At 40.3% G+C, this 23,412-nt stretch overlaps 1 protein-coding gene across 1 annotated transcript in view; it reads right to left on the reverse strand.

The window, feature by feature from the left end:
* Positions 1 to 4,408: 4,408 nt before the first annotated feature.
* The window catches only part of LOC104965394 (RNA binding protein fox-1 homolog 1-like), a 132,814-nt gene continuing 113,810 nt past the window's right edge, over positions 4,409 to 23,412 (reverse strand). Inside the window, exons 12-15 of the mRNA XM_010794349.1 lie at positions 22,422 to 22,511; positions 17,890 to 17,961; positions 8,491 to 8,590; positions 4,409 to 6,397 (exon numbers count right to left, since the gene is read on the reverse strand). Of these exons, the coding sequence (XP_010792651.1) occupies positions 6,260 to 6,397; positions 8,491 to 8,590; positions 17,890 to 17,961; positions 22,422 to 22,511 (400 nt within the window). The 3' untranslated portion in view covers positions 4,409 to 6,259. The remainder of the gene's footprint in view (positions 6,398 to 8,490; positions 8,591 to 17,889; positions 17,962 to 22,421; positions 22,512 to 23,412) is intronic.

A 23,412-nucleotide genomic window follows, 5' to 3' on the forward strand; every position in this document is an offset into this window, starting at 1 on the left:
GAAAAATCAGATCAGATTTGTCAGGTCAGATTTGACCTGAAGACCCTCCTGTTGTCTTCGGCTCAAATCTGACCAATTTACTACTTTCATCAATCATAACTTTTTTGTTTTAGATTCAATTGCATTAAGGCTTTATGATATCCTTCACAGTAGACATTTGAACATATCAAACTGCTGATCATCACTCTCATAGAATTGTGGATGATTTATTCAACTGTGGACTAAATCCACCCATGGTGTTCCCGATCAAAAATGACCATAAAGAAAAGGAATTATTAACCATCCGGATCAGATAAAACCCACACACACATGGGGGGATATACTCTAGATGTGTCCCCCCCCCCCTCCTTATGTGCCCATCCCCCACATGGATCACACCTGGCACATGTTCAGTTCAGACACTGAACCTCCCACTGTATGGTTCAGTGTCTATTATTTGTATATTTACTGCAGTTGTTCATGTATACCAGTAGTCTGATACAATATGTACAGTTTGAAAGGGTGTTAAATTAAATTTGCTGATGATTAATGGTTTTTGTGTTAATGTAATAGCAGTTAAAACAGGACCGGTCAAATTTGACCGCGAACACCAAAGTAAGGGGGGGAAAACGAAGACAATAGGATGGTTAAGCATTGTTTACAAGTCTTATGAGGTAACAACTGGAAATGTTTATCCAAAAATTCGAATTTTCTGAAAAAACTACATAGCCTTACATACCCTTATATAAAATGTAATTGTTTTGATAAGGGTCCCCTCTCATATAAAATGTAACTTTTTCTAAAATGACAGAAAAATGTTTTTTTACATTTAGAAAAAATGCAACAAAAAAACCATGGTATTTTATGTTGAAATAAGGCACTGTATGGTGTGTAGAAACCATGTCGTTAAAAATGACAAAAAAGTCAGTATAGCATGTCAAAAAAATGCAAAAAACAAACATTGTACTTTATGTCGAAATAAGCCGTTTCTATATGGTGTGTAGAAAAAAATGACGGAAAAGACTTAATATAGTATGTAGAAAGAAATTACAAAAAAGTCGAATAGTATGTCCAAAAAATGCAAAACAAAACATGGTATTTTATTTCGAAATAAGGCATGGTATGGTGTGTAGAAACCAGGCGTAGTATAGTATGTCATTATGAAATGTAACTTTTTTGATAACGGTCCCCCCTTATATACTAATGTAACTTTTTTGATAACGGTCCCTACTTATGTAAAATGTAAATGTTTAACATTTACAAGGGGTCCTTTTTTCTTTATGTATAAGGGTCCCCCCTCCCTTCATGCTCATTATGGAAAAACACAAGGGGGTTATGTAAAATGTAATGTTTTGATAAGAGTCCCCCCTTATAAACTAATGTAACTTTTTTGATAAGGGTCCCCCCTTATGTAAAATGTAACTTTTTTGATAAGGGTCCCCCCTTATGTTTTGATAAGGGTTATATATTAAATGTAACTTTTTTTATAAGTGTCCCTCCTTATGTAAAATGTAAATGTTTTACATTTACAAGGGGTCCTTTTATGTTTATTTACAAGGGTCCCCCCTCCCTTCATACCCATTATGGAAAAACCCAATATTCACAGCGGGCGGTGAATAATATATATATGCAAGCACATGACATACAACACATTGGGCAAATGTTTTGATAAGGGTCCCCCCTTGTAACACATGTAAATGTTTTGATAAGCGTCCCCCCTTATATACAAATGTAACTTTTTTGATAAGGGTCTCCCCTTATATACAAATGTAAATGTTATGAAAAAGGTGTCCCCTTAGATGAAATGTAACCTTTTGATAAGGGTCCCCCCATATAGTATGTAAAAATGTAATTTTTTATATAAGGGTCCCCTTATTTTTTTTATAGTTGTTAGGGAATAATTTGCTTAGGTATTCAACCTTTGACCCAGTTCATTGTTTTCTCTCTTTACTGTCTCTTTTCCCATGGCATAGTTCTACAGCCTTGGGTATTGCTATCTCTCTTAAAGTGGACCTATCATGCTATATTTGAACAATATATTGTAGGGCCATACCTATATAAAGGTATTTTTTTTCAAAATACCAAACAGATCCTGCATTTTAGCCATGCCTCATTTCGCTCTATTTGCTCTTTCCAGGCCTGTTTTTGCAGGGGCTGATTCTGTGAGCTGCAGCTGACCACCCCCCCCCTGCAGGAGAGGGGAGCGTGCTTTGAGATCAGCTGCTGGGTTGTCAGAAGAGGGGGAGAAAAAGAGATCTCCGTCCTCCGTGTTTTATTCTGATATGATTATATAAAGTCATTATTCATTTGTTTTAAAGCTCAATAAATAACAAAGAAGACCTTTGACCGGCACTTTTCTAATTTTGTCCGGAAGATTTAAACTTTAACGGACATGTTGACCGGCGAAAAAAAAAAGAGGTTGTGTTTTCTGATACTTGGTGAGTTCCCTGACACACCGGGGACACATATTCATGAATAAAAGACGTACAAACGTGCATTTTGCATGATAGGTCCCCTTTAAGGAGGAGCAGCTTGGACGCATTGTTGTTGCCAGTCTATGACAGAGCACAAGCCGCCATGAGGTGGTTTACTGTTCAGGGACGTAGGTTCCCTGGCGCACATTCTTTTCTATGGCCGAGAGCTCTAGTTAGATTCAGGGTCCATAATGTTTAGGCCCACTGATAAAGAATGTTGATTATTACACTCCGAACTAGTTAAAACCTCGAGCTGCAGAAGAGTTCTTGAGAATTGGTTTGGCAACCGCTGTGTCAACTCGTGACATACCACCTGTCTTGTAACTCCAAATAAACCATCAGTGTTTGCCATCAAAGCTCCAGCTCTCCTCGTGTCTCTCTGAGTCCTGTTTCCAATTGCTTCAGAAGTTTCCCCCACACATGCAAGAAAACGACATAGTAGTATGTCGATATTTTCTGAAACACGGCATAGTATAGTATGTCGAAAATGTGCAAAATAACGACACACTATGTTGAATCTTCCCAAAAAAACAGCACACTAGTACATCGAAAATATGCAAAAAACAACATAGTATACTATGTGTAAAATATGCCCAAAAAACAGCATAGTGTAGCTTGTCAAAAATACGAAAAAAAAAACCTGCAAATACAATTAAATGATAGCCTGAAATATATTTAGGAACAACATTTACAATCCGTTCTACACATAGCATAACAACTGAGGCCTGAAACGGTACATACTGTATGTACTGATTTCTCACTCATGTATTTAAATGGTGTTGTGTGACAAAAAAGATGTAGGCTACAAGCTGAGTGTCAAGCATCAGTATCGTGACTGAACTGGAGTAACTGTGGACGACAGGGAGATGCATGTGACTCTACTCGAGTGTCCTTTTTCCCTCTCAGCCCTGAGGATGTGACTGGCCTCCCTTCAAAGGAAGGAGCTGAAAAACAATAGTGTGTTTTGGTGGGCGTCATTCAACCAGGCAGTCACCAGTAAGGCAGGCGCTTTCTCCCACTCCACAGAACAGGTACTTTGAACGAGTTTCTACAAAGTGGAGATTTAATGCAACTTAAAGCCTCTGGGCCCTTTTAGAAATTTGGAGTCAACACACAAATACACCCACGCTCAACTGGAAGACTTTCCATCCCTGCTCCTTCATGTGCTAATGTGCTGGAAGGAGGTGGGTTTTCCCCTCCTGAATCCTCCCCACAACTCACTGCTTTTCTTTTCTGATAAACTAACTCCTAGATTTTGTTGGAAGTTCTACTTAAAAGCTATACGTATATAATAATTTGACTTTTTAGTTGCAACACAATTTAGATTAAAAACCGGGTCTCCAAAGATAAACTATCGATTGTAAATCAAGTCAAACCAACATCCAGCCAAATCACTGCACACTGTCACGGTCAGCTTAAAACATGGAACCTGCTCGCTGACAATTTTTTGGGGGCAAAATCTACGCTGAAACTTTACCGGAAGCCGTGACAGACAGAGCGAAAAACCGAGCTAGATTTGGCCGGCTTTTGGTTTGACTTGATCTACAAATCAATTGCTTTTCCTTGGGTTCCTCGATGTTTAATCTGAATTGTATACATGGTTGTGCACAGTCTAATTTGAGCAGCTTGAATACTATGGATTTTTTTCTGAATTAGTGTGAAGTGAAAATAGGTCATTGAATATTCAAGCAATACAATTCGGAGGCCAAAAATCTGATATATCAAATTCAATGTCTTTTTAATTTCAAATTAGATGAAAAATATTTACTTTCATACACCTTCATAGAAGGGGATTTCTACGGTGGCCGACGCGCAGCAACTTTCCCATCAGGAGAATTAGCTCAGGCTATAGCAGAGCTAACAGTGATGCAGCTATGAATAAAGTAATATAGGAGGCAGTCTGATCCTAAATGAGCCTATGCTACGCAATCTGTTCAATTAGGACAAGAATCAAGTATGATTATACCAAAATATGAAGTACTTTATTTGTGCTTATGATGAGCAGTTATTTAATACAGCAGTTACATTGGTGCTGTGAATGGATAAGGTCTGGTGCACCTCTTTTTGTATTGTTCCCATGTCAACAAGCAAAGCCAACAAATTGTTTTGGTTCTCTCAATACTATTTAACTTCTCTAAGAGATATAATTTGTTATTTCTGATGATGTTAATCTGTAAAAAACAGTTGAAAATATGAAGTTATATTTTGAAAAGAGGCTTACTTACAGCTGCAGTTTTTAGTAACACCAACTGGCATTTGCTAGTATAGTGCATTTGTTGAAGACTACTTTCATCTACAGATTAATACACATTTGGTGAAAACATTTTGTAGATGCTAAAATAACCCGCTCATGTGCATCATGAAAAACAACGTGTGCAACAGCATGGCTCTATGCTAAGCTAAAGAGAGCATCTATTCATTGCTGGTTTGATTTTTCATGGGACAATTGGACAAATATTTAATATCACACACAATTTCTCCTTTTAGCGTTAAAGTGGCAATAGGCAGGGGTTTTGCTTTTTGTATCATTATTAAAGAACATTTTTGTTGCATAATGTGAAGGCTGCAGATTATGGATCACCTCAATTCTGTCTTTTGGTATAATCCCCCAGAAAAATAAATCTCCATGCAGGGAGTGAATTTTATGAGAAGATATGTATTGCTTTTTTCCTGATGGTCGGAATATGTCCCTAAGATTATTGCTGGTTTTATTTAACCTGCCATTTTAACTTGACAGAATTGAACCGATATAATGTATGGTTACTTCCAGTTAAAGCTTAATTGCTAATAGCAGCTTTTGAATCAACTGTTACTAAGTTATAACCGTTTTTCAGACGAGACACTAACTATTTTGATTAGCAATATGTGATTACGTTATGCAAAAAACATAATTGAGAATTTACAGCAAGCTTTGTTTGGTTCTTAAAAAGAAAACGTCAACAATGTTTTTATATATAATTATTCTCACTGCCTGAAAGGTAGACACAGGTCCGTACTGTAAGTTTAACCATGGGATGTTGAATAAAAATTCCCATTTCAATTAGGAGAGCCACCAATTTAGCAAAAGCTCGCTAGATAGCTAAAAGTAGGTAGGTAACTAGAAGGGGATTTTTACTCTCTCATAGACAGAGTGCGGTTTCTAGCAAAACACCTAACGTTCACGCTCGCTAAAAAGTTATCTTGTTTCTTTAAATGTCAACACTGTGAACCTTTTTCTACCCTTCTGTCCACATCAGCTTCAGTATGCAGTCTGGCCGGCAGATATGCTTTGGTACCATAGACACTAAAGAGTTATTCAAATTGTATACCATTTGGGGCCATTTCCGTATGTCATCTGACAGTCACTAACAGAGGATTGATGCTGTAAAACCATCCGATCACCGCAGTGTAGCTGTAAATTATCTCAACTTAAATTCATTTTTTACAATGCTGCTAAACCGGAAGAGCAGTTAAGACATCTAATTTTGAACAGGAAGTGGGGAAAGGGGAGGGAATACATCAAATGGTTATTGGTGGCAATGTAATTGGGCCTTGCAATAAATGTAGCTTCACATCATTTATGTAATTATTTACATTGTAATCTTGTAATTGTCAACCCACAGGAGGATTTTACTGTTTTTAATTAATAAATGCTCTATTCTAATACAATGTAAAGCTGTAACAATGAATGAAACCTGATCATCATATTCTAACTACAGCGAGCTTGTTGGAAGAATACATTTTCTGACAGCACTGATGTCAGCGGGGACCCTGGACTGTCACGGTGGGCTAGCCGGGGGGGGGGCTACATCCATGCAGGCCGAGGGTCACAGTTCACTGTGGACGCCCCGCTGCTTCAGCACCGGCTGACAGGCCACAGGAGTCTGGAAGTCTATGATGTACTGGCATTTGCTAGGCTCCTTCACCCCGCACAGCGCTGTCTCTGTGCCGCATGTCAGTGTGACCTAGAAAGCAGAGAGGAGGAACGGTGAGGAGGTGAAGGAGAGGAGCCGGGTTCATCTGCTGATGGAGAAGAAGAGACTAGCTCTCTGAGTTTCAGATCACACTGCAGCTGGTTCAGAGCAAGAAAGAAAAATATTGCAAAAGAGGGAAAGAGGTAAATGTCAGAGAAATCAACAGAAGAAGACAGACAGGAAGTCAACACTAAAGGGAAAAGCAAAAGAAGACAGACAGGAAGTCAACACTAAAGGGAACAAGCAAAAGAAGACAGACAGGAAATCAACAATAAAGGGAAAAGCAAAATAAGACAGACAGGAAGTCAACACTAAAGGGAACAGCAAAAGAACACAGACAGGAAGTCAACACTAAAGGGAACAGCAAAAGAACACAGACAGGAAGTAAACACTGGAGGGAAGAGCAGAAGGAGATAGACAGGAAGTAAGAGTGTTTAGCCGTGTAATAAGTGGGATACTGTTCACCGACATGGTGATGCATGTTTCTTGCCATCTCTATATCATGGTCTAAGTTTCTTTTGGCAAACAAAAATCTGACCTATATTTTGGAAACTGTTGGTTGGTTTATATCTGTAGCTACAATAAGTGCAGCTCGTAGCCCAGCACTTTGAATTTAATTAATAAGTGAAGCAGTTCACTTCCCCCTCCCTACAGACTCTTTGCTGCATGCTACTTTAATTTGGATTACCTCAGTGAAACAGTACCTCAGCGGTCCCACAGCCGGAGAGTAAAGAGAGGAGAGCGCTCACCGCGGCACTACCCAGAGACGAGTTCAGCTTCTCAAATATAATGAGCGCCGACTTCTGACGAGACTTCATTTATGCCGCCTGCTCTCGGTGAGGAGGTCGTATCAAAGGAATTCATTTGAGTCTTTTCAAAGGGGGCCCAGGATGGCAAGAGTACATATATTTGCAAACGACATTTATTAGACTGTGATTTGTGCAGAGGGGGCCAGGCACAGGAAATAAGATGATTACATTGATACAATTCTGACACAAAATGTAAATGGGTCTCATAAAAGTGTCTGTAAGAGGAGGCAATACCGGAGAAATAAAGAACAGAAGTAGAGAGAGCAAGTGGAGCAGCATTAAACCAATGAGGACTGAGATGTCAGCTCCCATCACCGGGCCCTGAACACAACATCTCACTGCCAGGATGCTGAGTGGGAACAAATCCACATGTGGAAAACACACAGCTGATCTGTCTCTGTCCACCCCACATATATCTGAAAAGGGAGGAGTGTACATAAAGACTTGTCATTGATTTATACCCAGTAAGGTTTCTTTGTCCAGGCCCAAGTTGTTATAAACTCTCTGCATGTACCGCAGTGGAAAAGAGGCGAAAACCCCTCTGGATTCTAGCTCTAGCCTTCACAAAAACCTATTCAACACACTCCAGGGAAGGGAACACCACCAAAACTGAAAAAGGCCGCTTTAAGTTTTCCCTTAAGCATAGCTACAGGGTGATTATTTTCTTAAGAAAACATACTCATATCAGTCTCTTAAAAGTGAAATAATGTTTGGACCATGAGACATGGTTGAAATGATGTTGATTTAAGGCTAGGGGGAGATCACAAGATGCATTTTTAGGACATATTCAAAGAAGCTACACTGACTGAAAAAAGGGAGGACTTTAGCCCTGCAGAGTGAGAAGTACACACTATGTCACTGATAATGGTCAAACTGGATCCATACAACAAGCCTGTTAATACATCTCTAAATGGCAGTACAAGTTCTCCTATGACAAGTGTGTAATGTTCGGTAAGAGTCCGTTCACATGCCGCATTTATAACATTGCACTAAAAACTCAAGGCGTGTCAATCAAGCATTTTGCTAAGCGATCAAAACCATTACTTTAGGGTGTTTTTTTTGTATCTGTTTTTTAAATATTGTCCATGTAACAGCAGTGTTTCCTTTAGAAAATATTCTCATATTAACCATAATGAGTTTAAATCCTAATGAGGTCTGCAGCACATATTTATTGAGCTCTGATGAAGGACTTTGTTTCCATCTGTCAGTCAGTGTGTATGTTCCACTTGTGTATCTCTTACTTTGTTTATCCCCGAGTGTGTGTGCAGCGCTTACTGTAGTACTGCGGGAGCCTCCTTGCCAGCAGGGTTCTCCGTTCTCATACACCATCTGACTGTACGGGTTCTTCGGAGTCCCCGCCCACATCCCCCACCTCCTGAGAGACACACAGCAGGAACACAGGGTCAGGCTCTATTTTCATGAAGTGGAAACAAAGTATTTTATCAGCAGCTGAGCACAGAAAAAGTTTTTTTGGTTATTAAAAAAAACACAAAGACCTGGCAGCGCGTCCAGCCTGGCAACATGCTCAACAATGGAAGGGAATTATTAATTAGTCAGAGTTAATGTGTGTGCAGCACCACACGAGGGAAGGCAAGTGAAGCCGAGCCACAGAGGCCGATCTGCAGCTCATTACGCTCTCACTAAACATTTCCCAGAGAGACAGAGCAGAGTGCCAGCGCTGTGTCCGGACGCTATATTCTGTCAGCTCCTCTACAGTTATATATCTACAGTTTGGTCTGACAGATGCCATGTGACCAAGCTTTCTCCACATAACTTCAGTTGAACTTTAGCAGCTTCTCAGACGTGCTGCTGCTCACGACTGATTCAGTAAAACAGTGTAATCCTGTTTGAGGGGAAATCGTTCTGCATGTGGTCGATTGGAGATTTTACTGATGTCCTGCCCTACATAGACTCACAACTGTCTGCACCGGAGGAGAAATAATACAATCAATATTTTCACTTTGAGCAAGCACGGGATCTGAAGCCTTTTCCAAATGGTTTGCCAAAACTCTGTAAATGCTTTTGCAAAAATGCTAATAATCAAATGTACTGTTCTAAGAACTGTCTCGGGTGCACAAACTTTTCCTTGAGAGATTACAGATCTTTGATTTCAGTGTCAATATATGATATTTTTGGGGGGATTTAAATACATCTCAGCAGTCGTATATTTGATATTGCTGCTGATATGGTGACTTTAGAAAATAAGTTATGAATGGTGCAAAACATAGGGAGAATAAAGGCGGAGGGAAGAGAAATACCAACAAACATAACATTTATTTCCCCTTTTTTTTTAAAATCCACTCTGATTTCAGCGAGGTGCTCCTTCTCCTTGCTGCTGTGATTGGGTTTTAGCACTTTGTTAGTGGCAGAAATCCCTCGATGGATTCCTGTCAGAGCTGCAGGAGTTGACAATTGATCCCCTGTGCATCACCTTCCTGCACTAAATATGTGATACAGCCCTCAACAGACTTGTGCACAGGTCCTTATTTACAACTCTGAAAAGCATCCTTAATGCCCTATTTCATGCATTAACACTATGATATGTTGCTTTGATCCTGTGTCTATAGCAGAACCTAAATGTGCAGAAAACAGCCCCCTGGCTCCATGATTAGTTCTTTTTTCATGCAGTTTATCTCAGTTTGGCTCGAAGGTACGTGATGCTCAGCTGCACTTTAGATGCGAGCACAAAGTGACGGCCCCGCCCAACTTTCCGGTGAAAACTGAGAATCGGCACCAAGCTGAAAATAGAATATCATCATGCCTAAAAGCTTCTGTGTCGTGTATTGTACGTCAAACTACAAAAAGTTCAAAAGCTGCGATTTCCTTCCTCAGTAGCATCAGGCCTCTACAGAGATAGGGCGAGACGGTAACTAAAGAGACTCGATCAGTCAATACATGTACGTCTGTGCTAAACACTTCCTCACAGCTAATGATGCTTATGAGGCTATATCAAAGTAAACATTAGTAATGATAAAAGTAAAAGCAGTGAATGTAGAGGCTGCATTGCAATATAAAACACTAACAAGCCAAGGAAATACCAGTTTAAGTGTTAGCCTGCCACTGGACATCGATCCACCAGTCTATAGCTTTTAATGTAACGACAGCCAGTCATCAATCTCTAATCACATCAGTTTACTTGACTGGCCATCGTAATTGGGCTCCTTATAGATCAAATGTATACATTAATTATTATGATGCGATAAGTGAAAACCTCAGAATCTACATTTACTGCCAAGTCACATGACAGTCAATGTGTTGCTCTCATGTCAAATCACAAAAAGTAAACTACATTTTAAAGTAACTTGCACAAAAACATCTCCCCATTTGTCTCTCAAAGGTGTAGTTATGGTTGCCTTAATGCATTCTCTTAGTCTAACATCCAGGTGACAGATTCTGTTCTCATTTGACCCAGATTCTATTAGTTTGGTCTGGGAGGCAGGTAAAGTGCATCTTATCTTATCCATTTCTCACCACATGCAGACTTCCTGTAATGACTAATGATGGATGCTCCTTTTAAAGGCTTTAAACCTGCAGATATCTGGCTCATAATGTAATCTGTCTGGCCTTCCATCACAGATAGACCTGCTGTTATCCAAGCATTTGCATTGCATTGTGGGTGAAATAGTGACTGCACACATTACAGAGCCAATCTAATTAAATATTTTCTGAATTACTCTGTAAGATTTCTATTGACACAGAAATAGAGTTGTGATTAAATTAGCTGCAGACCATCACATGCACACTAAACAAAGAGTCATGCTATATTTTGAACACATAAAATACTTTTTTGGGGTGTTATGATGATATTGCTCAAATACAATATCTTGTATTGTTGAACTCATTTCTATAATCTGATGCTTATTGTGATTAATTAGCATTAGAAAGCAGATTAGCTTCTCATGATGAAGGCTGCGGCTGATTTAAGCCGCTTTTATTTCTTTTAAGTGATGCCAGTGATTCTGTTTTAAACTCAATCACAGCATTAATCCGAGTTATAAATCCCCACGATCCACAGATAATCTCACCCCCCTCCTCGTATATACATACAAATCAACCTCTCAGAAGCTATTATCATTATACACTCTCTTTTTAACTCCAGCAGGTACTGGGGGGGGGCTTCACTGAATCGCATGAAGCTGAGAACACAATGCAGGCATGGCCAGAAGAACACTGAAGCCCCGGCCCCACGAGGACGCATACGGCTAAACGCATCGGATTAACGCAAACGCAAAAAAGCTTCCGTCCACACGCAATGTTCACCGGATAGTGTCTGTCCACACGAGACAGCTCCGTCTGGCTCCAACCGCTGGAGAGGCTGCAGTACATATGCAGGAGCCTGTATGTGGCGCTATAACTTCCTCCACAAAAGCAGCGAAGAAGCATGGTTGTCATGGTTGCCCTTCTGTTTATTCTCCGCGGTGGGGGCCGAGGAAACCGGGCAGAGTTTTTCGCCAGTCAACGGATATTAAAGTTTTAATCTTCTGGACAAAATAATAAAAGTGCCGGTCAAAGGTCCTCTTTGTTATTTATTGAGCTTTAAAACAAATGAATAACGAATCTATATAATATAATAAAAAAATACACGGAGCGAGCCTCTCTTTTTCCTCCCTCTCTGACAGCGTCAGTGTCTGTCTCATGCAGCAGCTGATCCAGTAATGAGTGACCCGACAGTAAAAATAAACATATTTATAACTAGTTTAGGTAGTTTGAGAGGTAATTAAAATAGCAAAGGGTGATGATCTGACTTGAAGTGTGTGTTTTGCTCCGTTCACCGCTGCATCACAGCGGGAGGAGCTGCAAGTGAGCAGAGCTGCGTGTCTCCGTCCTGTCAGATTAGACTTCACTCGCGTTTATGTCCATATCGAGAGAAAGATAAATAATCTGAATTCAGTGTGCAGTTTACTTAGACGCGGGGGTGAGCAGCAGAGGTGGGGAGAGGCGGGGCTATTGCGTCATCAATATCAGAAAATGATCGTATCACACACGGAGCCGTTGGACCACCCAGAGCGTTGCGTAGGCCGTTCTATCCACCTTGGGACCCGTTATCGTTTCCGCAGTTGTTTACTGTCATATTCGGTCGTCCTCGTGTGGCCGAACGGTCTATATGACACTAAACAGTAACGCAAACGACCGTTTTCGTCCTCGTGGGGCCGGGGCCTGAATATACATTTGCCTTCAGTGTTTTCTCAGTAGACATTAGAGAGCTGACTCCACTTCACATGCACAGGAGGAAGCTGCCTGCAACCATTCATGCATTGAAGGATGTTTGCATACATGTGTACTCAATACCAAAATAAACCTTTCTACTGTCTACACTCAAGTTCAACATTTTATGGATGAAAAGCATCCGTGAAAGATTTATAAAGCCAAACGTTGCATCTATTAGTTTGTTCTTTTTATTTCAGTTATATTATATTATTTACTTTATTTGTAGTATTTGTATATAGTTTTCCCTAAAGATTCAATGTTGACAGATAATATATTCATCTTATAATATTTTTCAAATATTTCTTTCCTTGAATAAGTAATAAAATATAATGTATTTATTATTATTATTATTATCATTCTTATGTATACAGTTATTATTATAATTAGTATAGGTTTCCCTGAATATTAAATGTTAAGGGATGCATTTTATTGAATTGAATTTATTGAATGAAATATTGTTTTCGTATATATGACTATATATCTTTTTCAGATTTTAAAACACATGAAAACAAATGTTTTTGGACACTTTTTACATGTATAGGCCCATTATTAGTGTGAATCAATGACGACAGTGAGGCCATTTCACAAGGCGCTAAATCAAACTGCAGTTGAACACTTCATATTTCACTGCCACACATCTGTATTCAGCTAACAGCTCACTGCCTCATTAACAACCACACGTTACCACGGCAACCTAGCAGAAAGGCCATCAGGGGTTCACAGTGTCAGACCCCCCCCCCACACACACACAACCACACACTTTAACACACTTACTAGAGTCATTATCGCCGCCCTGCCTTCAGTTAAATATAAAAGATAAAGCCCCTCCCCCTACTCTCTAATGGCTACCCCCTGTTAGTGAGGGTGTTATATAAATATAAACATGTAAATATATATATTATACTCCACATGCCATCACACACAGTGTAGTGAACATGCAGCATATACCTTGAAAGTATTTTTGAAGGGGTATTTGTGAGAAGTTGCTGCAGTGTCTCATTTGCAATCTGCTCATGTTACAGTATTATTACAGTATTAATCTCACAGATCCCTCTGCGACTGATGGGAAATAAAAAATGGCCTCCCATCGAGATAATTAGCCACAGCACTTTTCTTCTATCTAAACATGAAACAGTGATTAATCTTCAGAAGGAGGAGGGAGGGAGGGGAACCAACAGAAACTCTTACTCTCTTTATGCTGTCTCTCATGAGGAATGGACTGTTATTGATCAAATGAACATGTTTCCATAAGAGCACAGAAAAGAGTGTGTGATGTTGGAGAAAACCCTCAGAGGAGTGACAGCCTGCAGCCATCACTGCAGCTCTCTACACCAGTGCATTCTGGGAAAACGACTGGGGACAACACTGCTTATATACAATACAAAATAAAAATGTCTCATAAATAATAGCTACAGTGTAAATTGTAGGTTGATTAGTGTTATGTTGCGAGGCTAGCTCTGATGAATGAAGCAGTTACATGGAGATGTGTTTTGAATACTGACAAAATGAAGCTGTGGAAGCTTCCTCTTTCCCTTCCTCCTCCTCTTCCTCTTCCTCCTCCTCCTTCCCTTCCTCTCCTCCTCCTTTTTTAGTCTGTCTCATTAATCTTGTTGTCTACAGGAATTATTATGCCACTTTTATCCCTGGATATGTTCTTGCTCATGCTGCCGCCTCCTCCTCCTCCTCCTCTTCCTCCTCCTCCTCTCTGTGGGGGTGGGACAACGACAAACAGTTTGACCCTGCACAGCAGGAGGTCGAGCTCCTTGAACTTTACGTGGAGACACATGTGGACCCCTGATCCCAAGCTCGTGGCTGCCTGATTTCCCCGAGGTCCCAAAAATAAAAGCTATTAGACGACCCTTCACCTTCACCACCTGCTCCTCAGTCTCTTAGTCTAAAAGTAGTGTGTGACTTTCAGCGATTCAATTTCAAGGGTAGAGTGAGGTAGAAAGACTTTGTGTGCACCACAAAGCATGTTTTAAACTGAAGCCTAACATATCTTCTAAACAATATTTAACTAAGATACATTTTTATTTTACCAACACCCTAACACGGTCTGTCAACAGGCAGTAATTAACTTAGAGCTCAGGCCATTTCCTGCTAACAACCACAGCATGTACAAAAAGCCCTCAGCAGTAAGAACCTCTCACCAGCAGCAGAGCATGGGAAATATTAATGTGAACACTGTAAGCTTAGCATAAACAGCTGCTAACAGCAGGCAGTGAGGTTAAACTAATATGGGATGTCGTCTTTCTAATTTGTCAAGCCAGTGTAGGAAATGCAATAAATAACTAATAAAGGACATTATGTATCAACAAATGGTTTCACATTTGCACATTATTCCAAGTATGAAACAAAATCCATGTTATAGGCAGGGATTAAAAGAAAGAAAAAAACAAAAAATCATAATACGAATATTAATTAATTAATTATTGTCAGCGCCAGTTTTTGAAGAGAAAAATAATTTCCAAATATAATACAAATATATTTTATGTTTATTAGAGCCAAAACCACTGCCTTTTACTTCTTTAACCAACAACTTAAATATGTAATAATAATAATAATATGTATTTGTACTGTATGGGTTTGATATCATTTATAGCTAAAAAATGATTTACAACAGCTGTGGAGTGGATAGTTCAGTCATTCATTATATTTACAGTGTAATGTAGGTACACCAAATGTCATGAAAATACGGCAAGTTGCTCTGCTACCGCGCTGACAAATGAAAACAATAACCAAGAAACCAAGCTGAAAACAGCCTGATTGGCAAAAGTTACAATTGGGAGAAAATTATGAAAACCTTGAACCACAACAACAACAAGAACCTACATCTCAGACTGTATCTGAAGGAATATTTGCTCATCAACAAACCTCAGAAATGGCTGCCGACGCACTCTACAAGCTTCTTATTCACCATAAGCTCAAAAACACGTTGGAAACGCACGTGACAAAGAGAAATCAATGCATGCATGCTCTGTAAGCGCTGTTTCTTCCTCAGTCAATGCTGTGTTATATATGAACATAAGCACAGGAACTGATTTACATGTGTGTTTGTGCAGCTCTGCATGTGGAGGACATTATGAAGATGGACGACGCTGTCGTGGTGCCACAGTGTTTGTCGCTATGCAAGCATTTTCCTCCACTCCATTATCATTACGGCAGCGCGTGCTATTGTTGCAGAGGCCATTTCAGGAAGCGGCGCGAGCAGAGAGCTAAATGGGAAACGGAGACGCTGGAATCAGGAGGTGAATGTGAGGCGTATAATATCTACATTTACACATAATTGGGAGCATACAGTATGACTGCTGGGCCTTATGACATCTTTATGGCTGTGTGTGGCCACAATAGGAAGTGATGTATTGTTCCATATGAGCATTCGGAAACTTAATGCTGCAGAACCACGCATCCAGGAAACGCTGAGGGAACAATTTTAACTTTTTTGAGCCTTGACACACTTAACAAACTGACGTTGTAATCAAAATTCAGCAACATTAATACCGCACCAACACACTACGAGTCAGTATTAAGAATGTTTCTGCTCTAGTCTCCGCACATGCTGTCCTTTAGCAGGAGGAGCGGGTGTGATAAATGCTGCTGTTTAAATCCCCCCCCCCACCTCCCTCCATGCAGATTGATATCAGGAGGACGGATGCATCCCGTTGACTGATGGTCTGTCAGGATAAAAAATGAACTTTAGTCCCCTCCATATATACCTCCACAGACACAGTGCCGCCCCGCTTGCTACACCCACAACATACCAACGAGGTGTCTGCATGTGATTCATGTTACATTAAATCATCTCTGAGCACATCGACAATATTTTCTGTTGTGTTCAGTCGTGTCTCTAACACTTCACGAGGAAAGCGTACACATTTTATTCTCCTCCGGCTCTAGGAATTGCCGTATCATGTCATTTGGGTTAAAGCCTTATTGCTATTACTTTGCATATTGTCACAAGTTATTTACTTGCCAAATAAACGGTGTTTAAGCTTTTGAATGAACTGTAATGAGGTAATTACAGTTTTTCAGACGAGGAACTATTAAATAGCTAACGTTCAATGTGAATAGCTAAACTTTGCTAGCTAAATAGCACACTGACGGGTTAATTGAGTTGGGTCTCAAGGTTAACTTGTCTGCCCCTCTTGCCAGTGTTGCTGCAGTTATTATAAACTGTCCACATCAGCTCTAATATGCAGTCTGACTGGCAGATATGTGGTGGTGCTTTTTGTAGCTCATCATAGCAGGGGCCATGACACTACAAGACACTACTGAGTTATTAAAAATGTCGCCATGTGAGATTTTGTGCCATTGTCATATCCTGTCAGTCAATAACAGAGGATAAATGCTCTAAAACCATCTGATTACTGCAGTGTTGCTGTGCATTTCAAATTGGTACATTGGTACTAGTGCTAAACCGGAGAAGCTTACAAATAAGAATGGGTTCCTCATGAGACTAAGAGTAAAGATTCAAATGCTGTTTTTAGTTGCAGACAGAGTGACCAGCTCTCAGATGGGGACATGTGTGACGCTGGTTCTGTTTGGTCCTCACGCCTTGCCATACACGGTGAGTGACAGGCAGCAAAGCGTGGGGTCACATGACTCAAAGCTAGCATGCTGTTCTCCTCTTTCTGCGCTAAAAACATGCTGCTACTCCTCCTCCCGCTCCTCCAGTGAGTGGGTGGTGTGGGAGGTGGCGACGCAAAAACAACTTTAGACTCCAATTAATTTACAATCTGAGAGCAGGAGGAGATAATTGCTGATGAATTATCTTTAACGTGTCACTTCAGCTGCCAGCAGGAGACGAGTCAGGCCTAATGGCTTCACGTCTCACAAGAGAATAAATGTTTTGACACTTCTTCTGTCGTCTTAATGCCTTTACATTGTCTGTGTATAGCCTCCGTGCCCGCTCTGCAGCCAATCATAAAGAAATGGGTCCTGAAAGGTCTCAATGTGAATGGTTTCTGTAATTGCTACCTAAAATAAAAGGCGACATCCCCTAATTATCACCTCAAATAAAAAGTTAAAAAAACGAAAATGTATAATAAGTTTCATGTTTATCTGGACCTGTCTGACAGATGTTAACACGATGAAAGACGTGACAATAGAACAAATGGAAGGCTGAGTTAAATCAGTTTCACTCAGCAGGTAGAATATATAAAATAAGCCATACATGAAACTGTTATTGATCAGAAGCTATTAAAACGCTAACGAAGATTTGTTAGCGATTGATTAAGGGTCACATGATTGAATTACAATTTCAAAAAAATCTATGGCACACATACTCTTCATATGAGCGCTGTAACAATGATTGAAGAGCTGTCAGAGTTCTCCAGCGCTGCAAGTATCTGATTAATATCAAGAAGAAAATGATTGGTGCGTGTTGGGTTCCTGGAGCTGTTTACAAAAGACCTCCCTCTGCTGTGTGTGGGGTGAGCTGCTGAGGAGCAGCTGATTGGTACTCACCCTAACGAGACCTCGGTCCCCGCGGTGCTCTTCTGAGTGACCTGATTGAACGGGCACAGATTGTAGGTGTACCTGCAGAGGAGAGGAACACATGAGCTTTAATACAGGGTGCTGTTCATGCTGCTTCAGGCTTTGACGATAAACAACAGCAAACTGTTGGACGATTTTAGACAGAAAATGCACAGAAATGAAAAGATGTTTGAGGAAACATCACATAGTGTCTTCAAACGTCACACACTGTATATATCTTGATTAACTACATAATTGAAGTGTAATGCTGTTTATATTAAAGCTGCCCCACGCAATATTTTTTATATAAGCCCCAATGTTTTTCTCAGAATTCAGATTTTCTCCTCGGAAATAAAATGCATCACTTTTGGTCAGGTGTCGAAAAGAAATGTCACATGTGGCCCTAATCCTCTTTCGTACAAAAGATATGCAGCGTTTATATTTGAAATAGCTCAACTTAATATTGAGGTCCAGCACATTTGAATGTGGAAATGTCACGTACTTTACCTTTAAACAACAACGGTAACATGTAAAAGAATGACCTCTAAAAAGCTCTATTTGGGTAAATACTAAAAAATAAAAAGTGAAAATAAATAATTTCAGCAACACATTTCTGAATCCAGAAACATTGACTGATGGTCACACACACACTAAAGAAAGCATCTATATTTATAAGTGAGGTTCATGTGACCTCGGTAGCAGGAAACATGAAGTGAGTCTCTGGGTTAAAAACTGTGAGGACAGATTATATACGTCAACATGTGACAGAAGCTGATCAGATCCAGTCTTTTCACACTGCGTCAAAGCAACCGGACCCGACAGAGAGCACACACACACACACACACACACACACACACACACACACACACACACACACACACACACACACACACACACACACACACACACACACACACACACACACTCTGATCAGAGACCAGAGAGACAGGAGGAGACGGACAGACGGGATGTAGAGCTGAGGAACATCCAGAGGAACAAAGACAGACGGAGGATAAAGGGTGCAGCAGAGAGTGGGCTGCATGAATCACAGCCCTGGATATATTTCATTATATAAAATATGTGACAGATGATGACGTGCAGGGAGGGCGGACCATGCAAAGGTCACCAATCAAACTTTATAATAACTACAGAAGGCTGTGATCAGACGGTGACAGCTGGGATCCTCCCATCCGCTCCTGAACGCAACACTTTGTCTTTTGAAAGTGACAATAAAGAAAGAGGCCAGACCGACTAAACTGAGACTTGAATCAGATCTACAAAAGGAACATCAAGTGTGGATCCAGCTGTTATAAAGCATCACATTCTGCAACCACCGTTTTGCTATGACTGTACTTTATTAAGTAATAAAGAGGTTTATTCGAATGTTAGTGATAATAACAACAAGCCTCAGGGACCGTGCTTTATATATACAAGGTATATACAGTGCTCCGACAGTAAGAGTATAAACTGCAGCCATGATGAGTTTGACTTTAGCAGAGGATTGGTGTCAAGTTGGATTAACTTTGTCTCATTTGAAGGGGTGGTCAGTACCTCTCCTGATATTCCAGTTCACCCAGTTTAAAGTAAACATATTTAAAGTGGGCCACTCTCCAGTCCACCTTCATTTTCCACATGGAGAAGCACAGTAAACAGCTCTCACTGAGTCTGATTGAGGTTTCGGACCGATTATCATACTTCAGCCTGGAGATGCTGTATGCAGAGTATGAGATGTATATACTATATATATATAAATATTTCTTATTACCTCTGTGAAACAACATAAAGAGGGACGGGGGGTGCTCATAAATTACCCAAGAAGAGAATAATGCAGCCTCTCCAAAGAATCAATTTGTATTGGAAACAAAACCGAAAACTGGAAGCCAATTTAGATTCAGAGCATCGGAGAGCAGTGAGGCGGAAAGCAGACCAAACATTATTACTGACGATTTCTCCTCCACACATACATGAAGGAAAGTAAGAAGAATACTTTGTGGAAAAGGAGCAGAAAATAGTTCCATTATAAAAACGATTTGAACATACAGTATAACAAATAAAGTAATATGAATATATACATGTTAAACAAAAAAGAATAATAAATAAAAAAATATGCTTGCAAAGTATTCAAATACCACATTTATATTTATCTACTTAGATTACGAGTTTTTTTATGTTATTAAAATTTGATACGGTAAAAGAAGATTTGTTTTGTCCTGCAGAGTCCCTCTTTTCACCCTCTGTCTCAAACCAGGGCCCAGTCTGCTCTGATGGTCAACTGGCTGGTTCTGTTGTCATTGGTCAATCATTTAGAAATGTCACATTCAATGTGTTTGAGTTCTGGCCAATAGAAGCGCAAGTGTTCCATTGTGATGTCACTATGTTCCATAAGTAAACAAAGGAGGCGTTTCAAGGGTTAGTGTGTGGGATAGAAACTCCCTCTGGAAAGAACGTAGGGATTTTAGCCTTTGCAGACCATTGACATGCAAAAAAACCTATAGAACAAGGAAGGGAAAACCAGTCTCCAGTTAATCCTGCATCAATCACGTACTGAGTTCAGCTGCCTGAATGTGAAGATTTCAAAGTGATATGTATTATAAAACAATGAGAGAAATATTCTAATACAGCCATAAATAATATCTCTATTTAATGTAAAGGATCCCACATTAGTGTGAAGCACGCTGGCTCAGAATAATATTTTACACTTCTCCTCCTCTGAGGTGTTAAAAGAGGCTCCAACAGAAAGAGTGTTGGAGGATCTACTTTATCATATCCTAAGGTGATAATTAGATTTATCACAAAGAGAAAGAACTATCTGAGGCTGAGACACATCTGCTAGGTCGTATGAAGAGAAAGACCAACACATTAAATAACCAGCTGATAATAATACAAATATAGAACATCCTCAAATTGTCCTGTAGGTCCTAAAGCAGCTTGCTAAGGCTAATGCTCCTTCTTTAGCTAACCAACAGTGTCTGATAACGTGAGTGTGACACCTGCTCTGAGGCATGGATATACACTTTCTACATAAACAAATATATTTAAACCCACATACAAACAAGATTTCACTTCCTCTGTGCATGTGGAAGTGCAGGCTATCTGTCTGCAGCTGTTAGCCTGGTTAGCTTTGTCTTTACGCTAGGACAAAATCCTTAAAACACTCATTCAATTAGCTAAGCGCATTTTGTTAAATGTTTGTGCAAAATACCTGGTATTCATGTTACGATATTACAGTGTTAAAATAGAGTGCCTGTGTGGCAGAGCACCTAAAGCATCATGGGAAAGGAACGCCTGCTGATGCCCAGAGAAGACAAGAGGCGCTACAGCACAGCTAACACCCGCCGGGGGAAAATAGATTCAGGACTCCCTTGGAGCGCTGCAGAACAAAAGAACATCCTAATATAATGACTTAGTGAGCGATGCTGGGGTGGCCTGCGAAGAACAACCCCCATGTTGAAGTGGGGATCAAACCTCTCCTGTCCTCTTCCAGAAAGAGCTTCCATGGAAAGGGAACACTGAATGGGAATGGCTTCATTGTGTTACTGATTTGTACAAGAAAAAAAGGGGGACTGTAAAAAAAATAGTAGATTTGTTTTTAAAGAGTCCAATATGTGGAAATGTCTGTGGCTCTCCTGCTCAATGCCACACAGGGAGGCCCATATTCATTATAGAAAGAAAAATTAATAAACCCAAAGTAGTTCACATGATTTCTTTGATCATTCAGTAGCTGTTCAATTTTCTATTCTTACTCTAAACGTGCATTAGCGTAGCAGTAGCTCTAAGCTTTCCTTGACTTTCCTCTCTTTAACTGTGAGGTTTTTTTCACTTGAACATCTATTTCATCCACAATGTGTGTCACTGTAATCTAACAGAGCCTGCATAAGATTTATCTGGTTTAACATCTTCAACATTCTGCCTCCTAAAAGGCAAACTAAGCAAACCCTGCTGTGTGAGGGCCGGGGAAACTCTCTGAGATGTGTCTGCAGATAACTTCCTTCAGTCTTCAGCCGCCCACAGCCTGTGGAGCTCCAGCTGGCAGCGCTCCTGAGGAGAGCAGCTTCTCCCCAGCAGGGACACAGAGGAGATGCAGAGGAGGAGGAGTTCTCTGTGGTGATTAAATCTCTATCACATTATACACTGAGATGCTGGGTCTTTACTATGAAGGATTTTGATTGAGTTTTTCACAGTAACATCCTCTGTAGACTTTGTGATGCTTCTCTGAAACTCCCAAACACCCCCCATGCCTGAACAACCTCCATTGGATACGGAATCACTCGCGCTTCCAACACATTGAACGCGATTGGCTAAGGGGCGGGACATCTCTAAGCGTTTGACCAATCACAACAGACATGGTGAAAAGAGGTGCAGTATGAGCAAAATAAAGACCTTTTTGAACATGTCCCAGTAGAGGCACCAAATACTAATATCAACCTGAAAATGACCATAACATGTCCTCTTAGAGAGAAGTCATCATGTCGACAGCTTAAGGGTTAGTTTTGAGAGGCAAAGATGAATAAAGAAGTACTCACTCATAAACGTTAAGCTGGTAACACTGGCTGTTCAGAAACAGGAACTCCCAGTCTGGACCGTAGTCTATGGCCAGCTTCGTCCGAAGATCACTGGAAAAAAAAACATCTGTATTTAAACCAGCAGCAAAACTTAAGCTAATATCTGAAACCATGCCAACATTTAGACAATTACGTCTGCAACCAAGGCACTGAAACACAGATGGAAATGTCTCTGACACAGATAGAACTTCAGATACCAGGGGCCGTATTCACAAAGGATCTTAGGGCTAAAAGACTGGCGAATTTAGGAGAAACTCCTAAACATAATGGGCGTGTCAGTCTTAAATGTAGGACTCCTAATTTTATTCACTAAGAGCAATTCACAAAGTATTTTAGGCCTAAAAGTAGCACCTAAATTTAGGAGAGCTTAAAAGTCCTCGAGAGGACTCCTAACTCAGTAAGACCTATTCACAAAGAATCTGAAAATGGCTGAGAGACGAAATGTTTTGGAGACAATGGAAGACTGTGAATTGATCAAGAGATATAGGCTAAATCGTGAGGGTATCAAACTTGTTGTGGAATTAGTGCGGGATGCAATAACATCCCCGACTAACAGGAATAACCCGATTAGTCCGGAAATAAAATGTTTGGCAACACTACGATATTTAGCAACAGGGAAAATGCAACTTTGCAATGCCGACGATTTAGGAATATCGCAACCATCAGTCAGCCGTGCCATAAACCAAACCATCAACGCGCTCTCTAGACCACATATCATCCAACAGTTTATCCGGTTTCCTTTGGACAATCAACAACTACACAGGATCAAAGCCAACTTCATGGCAATGCAGGTATGCCCGGTGTGGTCGGTGCTATTGACGGGACGCACATAAAAATAATTGCGCCATCAAAAGATGAGGACGTGTTCGTCAATAGAAAGAAAGTACATTCCATCAACACGCAGATTGTTTTCATTCATCATGATAGGGGGGCTTGAATGGCGGTATGGGCT

Source organism: Notothenia coriiceps, unplaced genomic scaffold, assembly GCF_000735185.1.
Source record: "Notothenia coriiceps isolate Sejong01 unplaced genomic scaffold, NC01 NC01_scaffold00037244, whole genome shotgun sequence".
Lineage (NCBI taxonomy): Eukaryota > Metazoa > Chordata > Actinopteri > Perciformes > Nototheniidae > Notothenia > Notothenia coriiceps.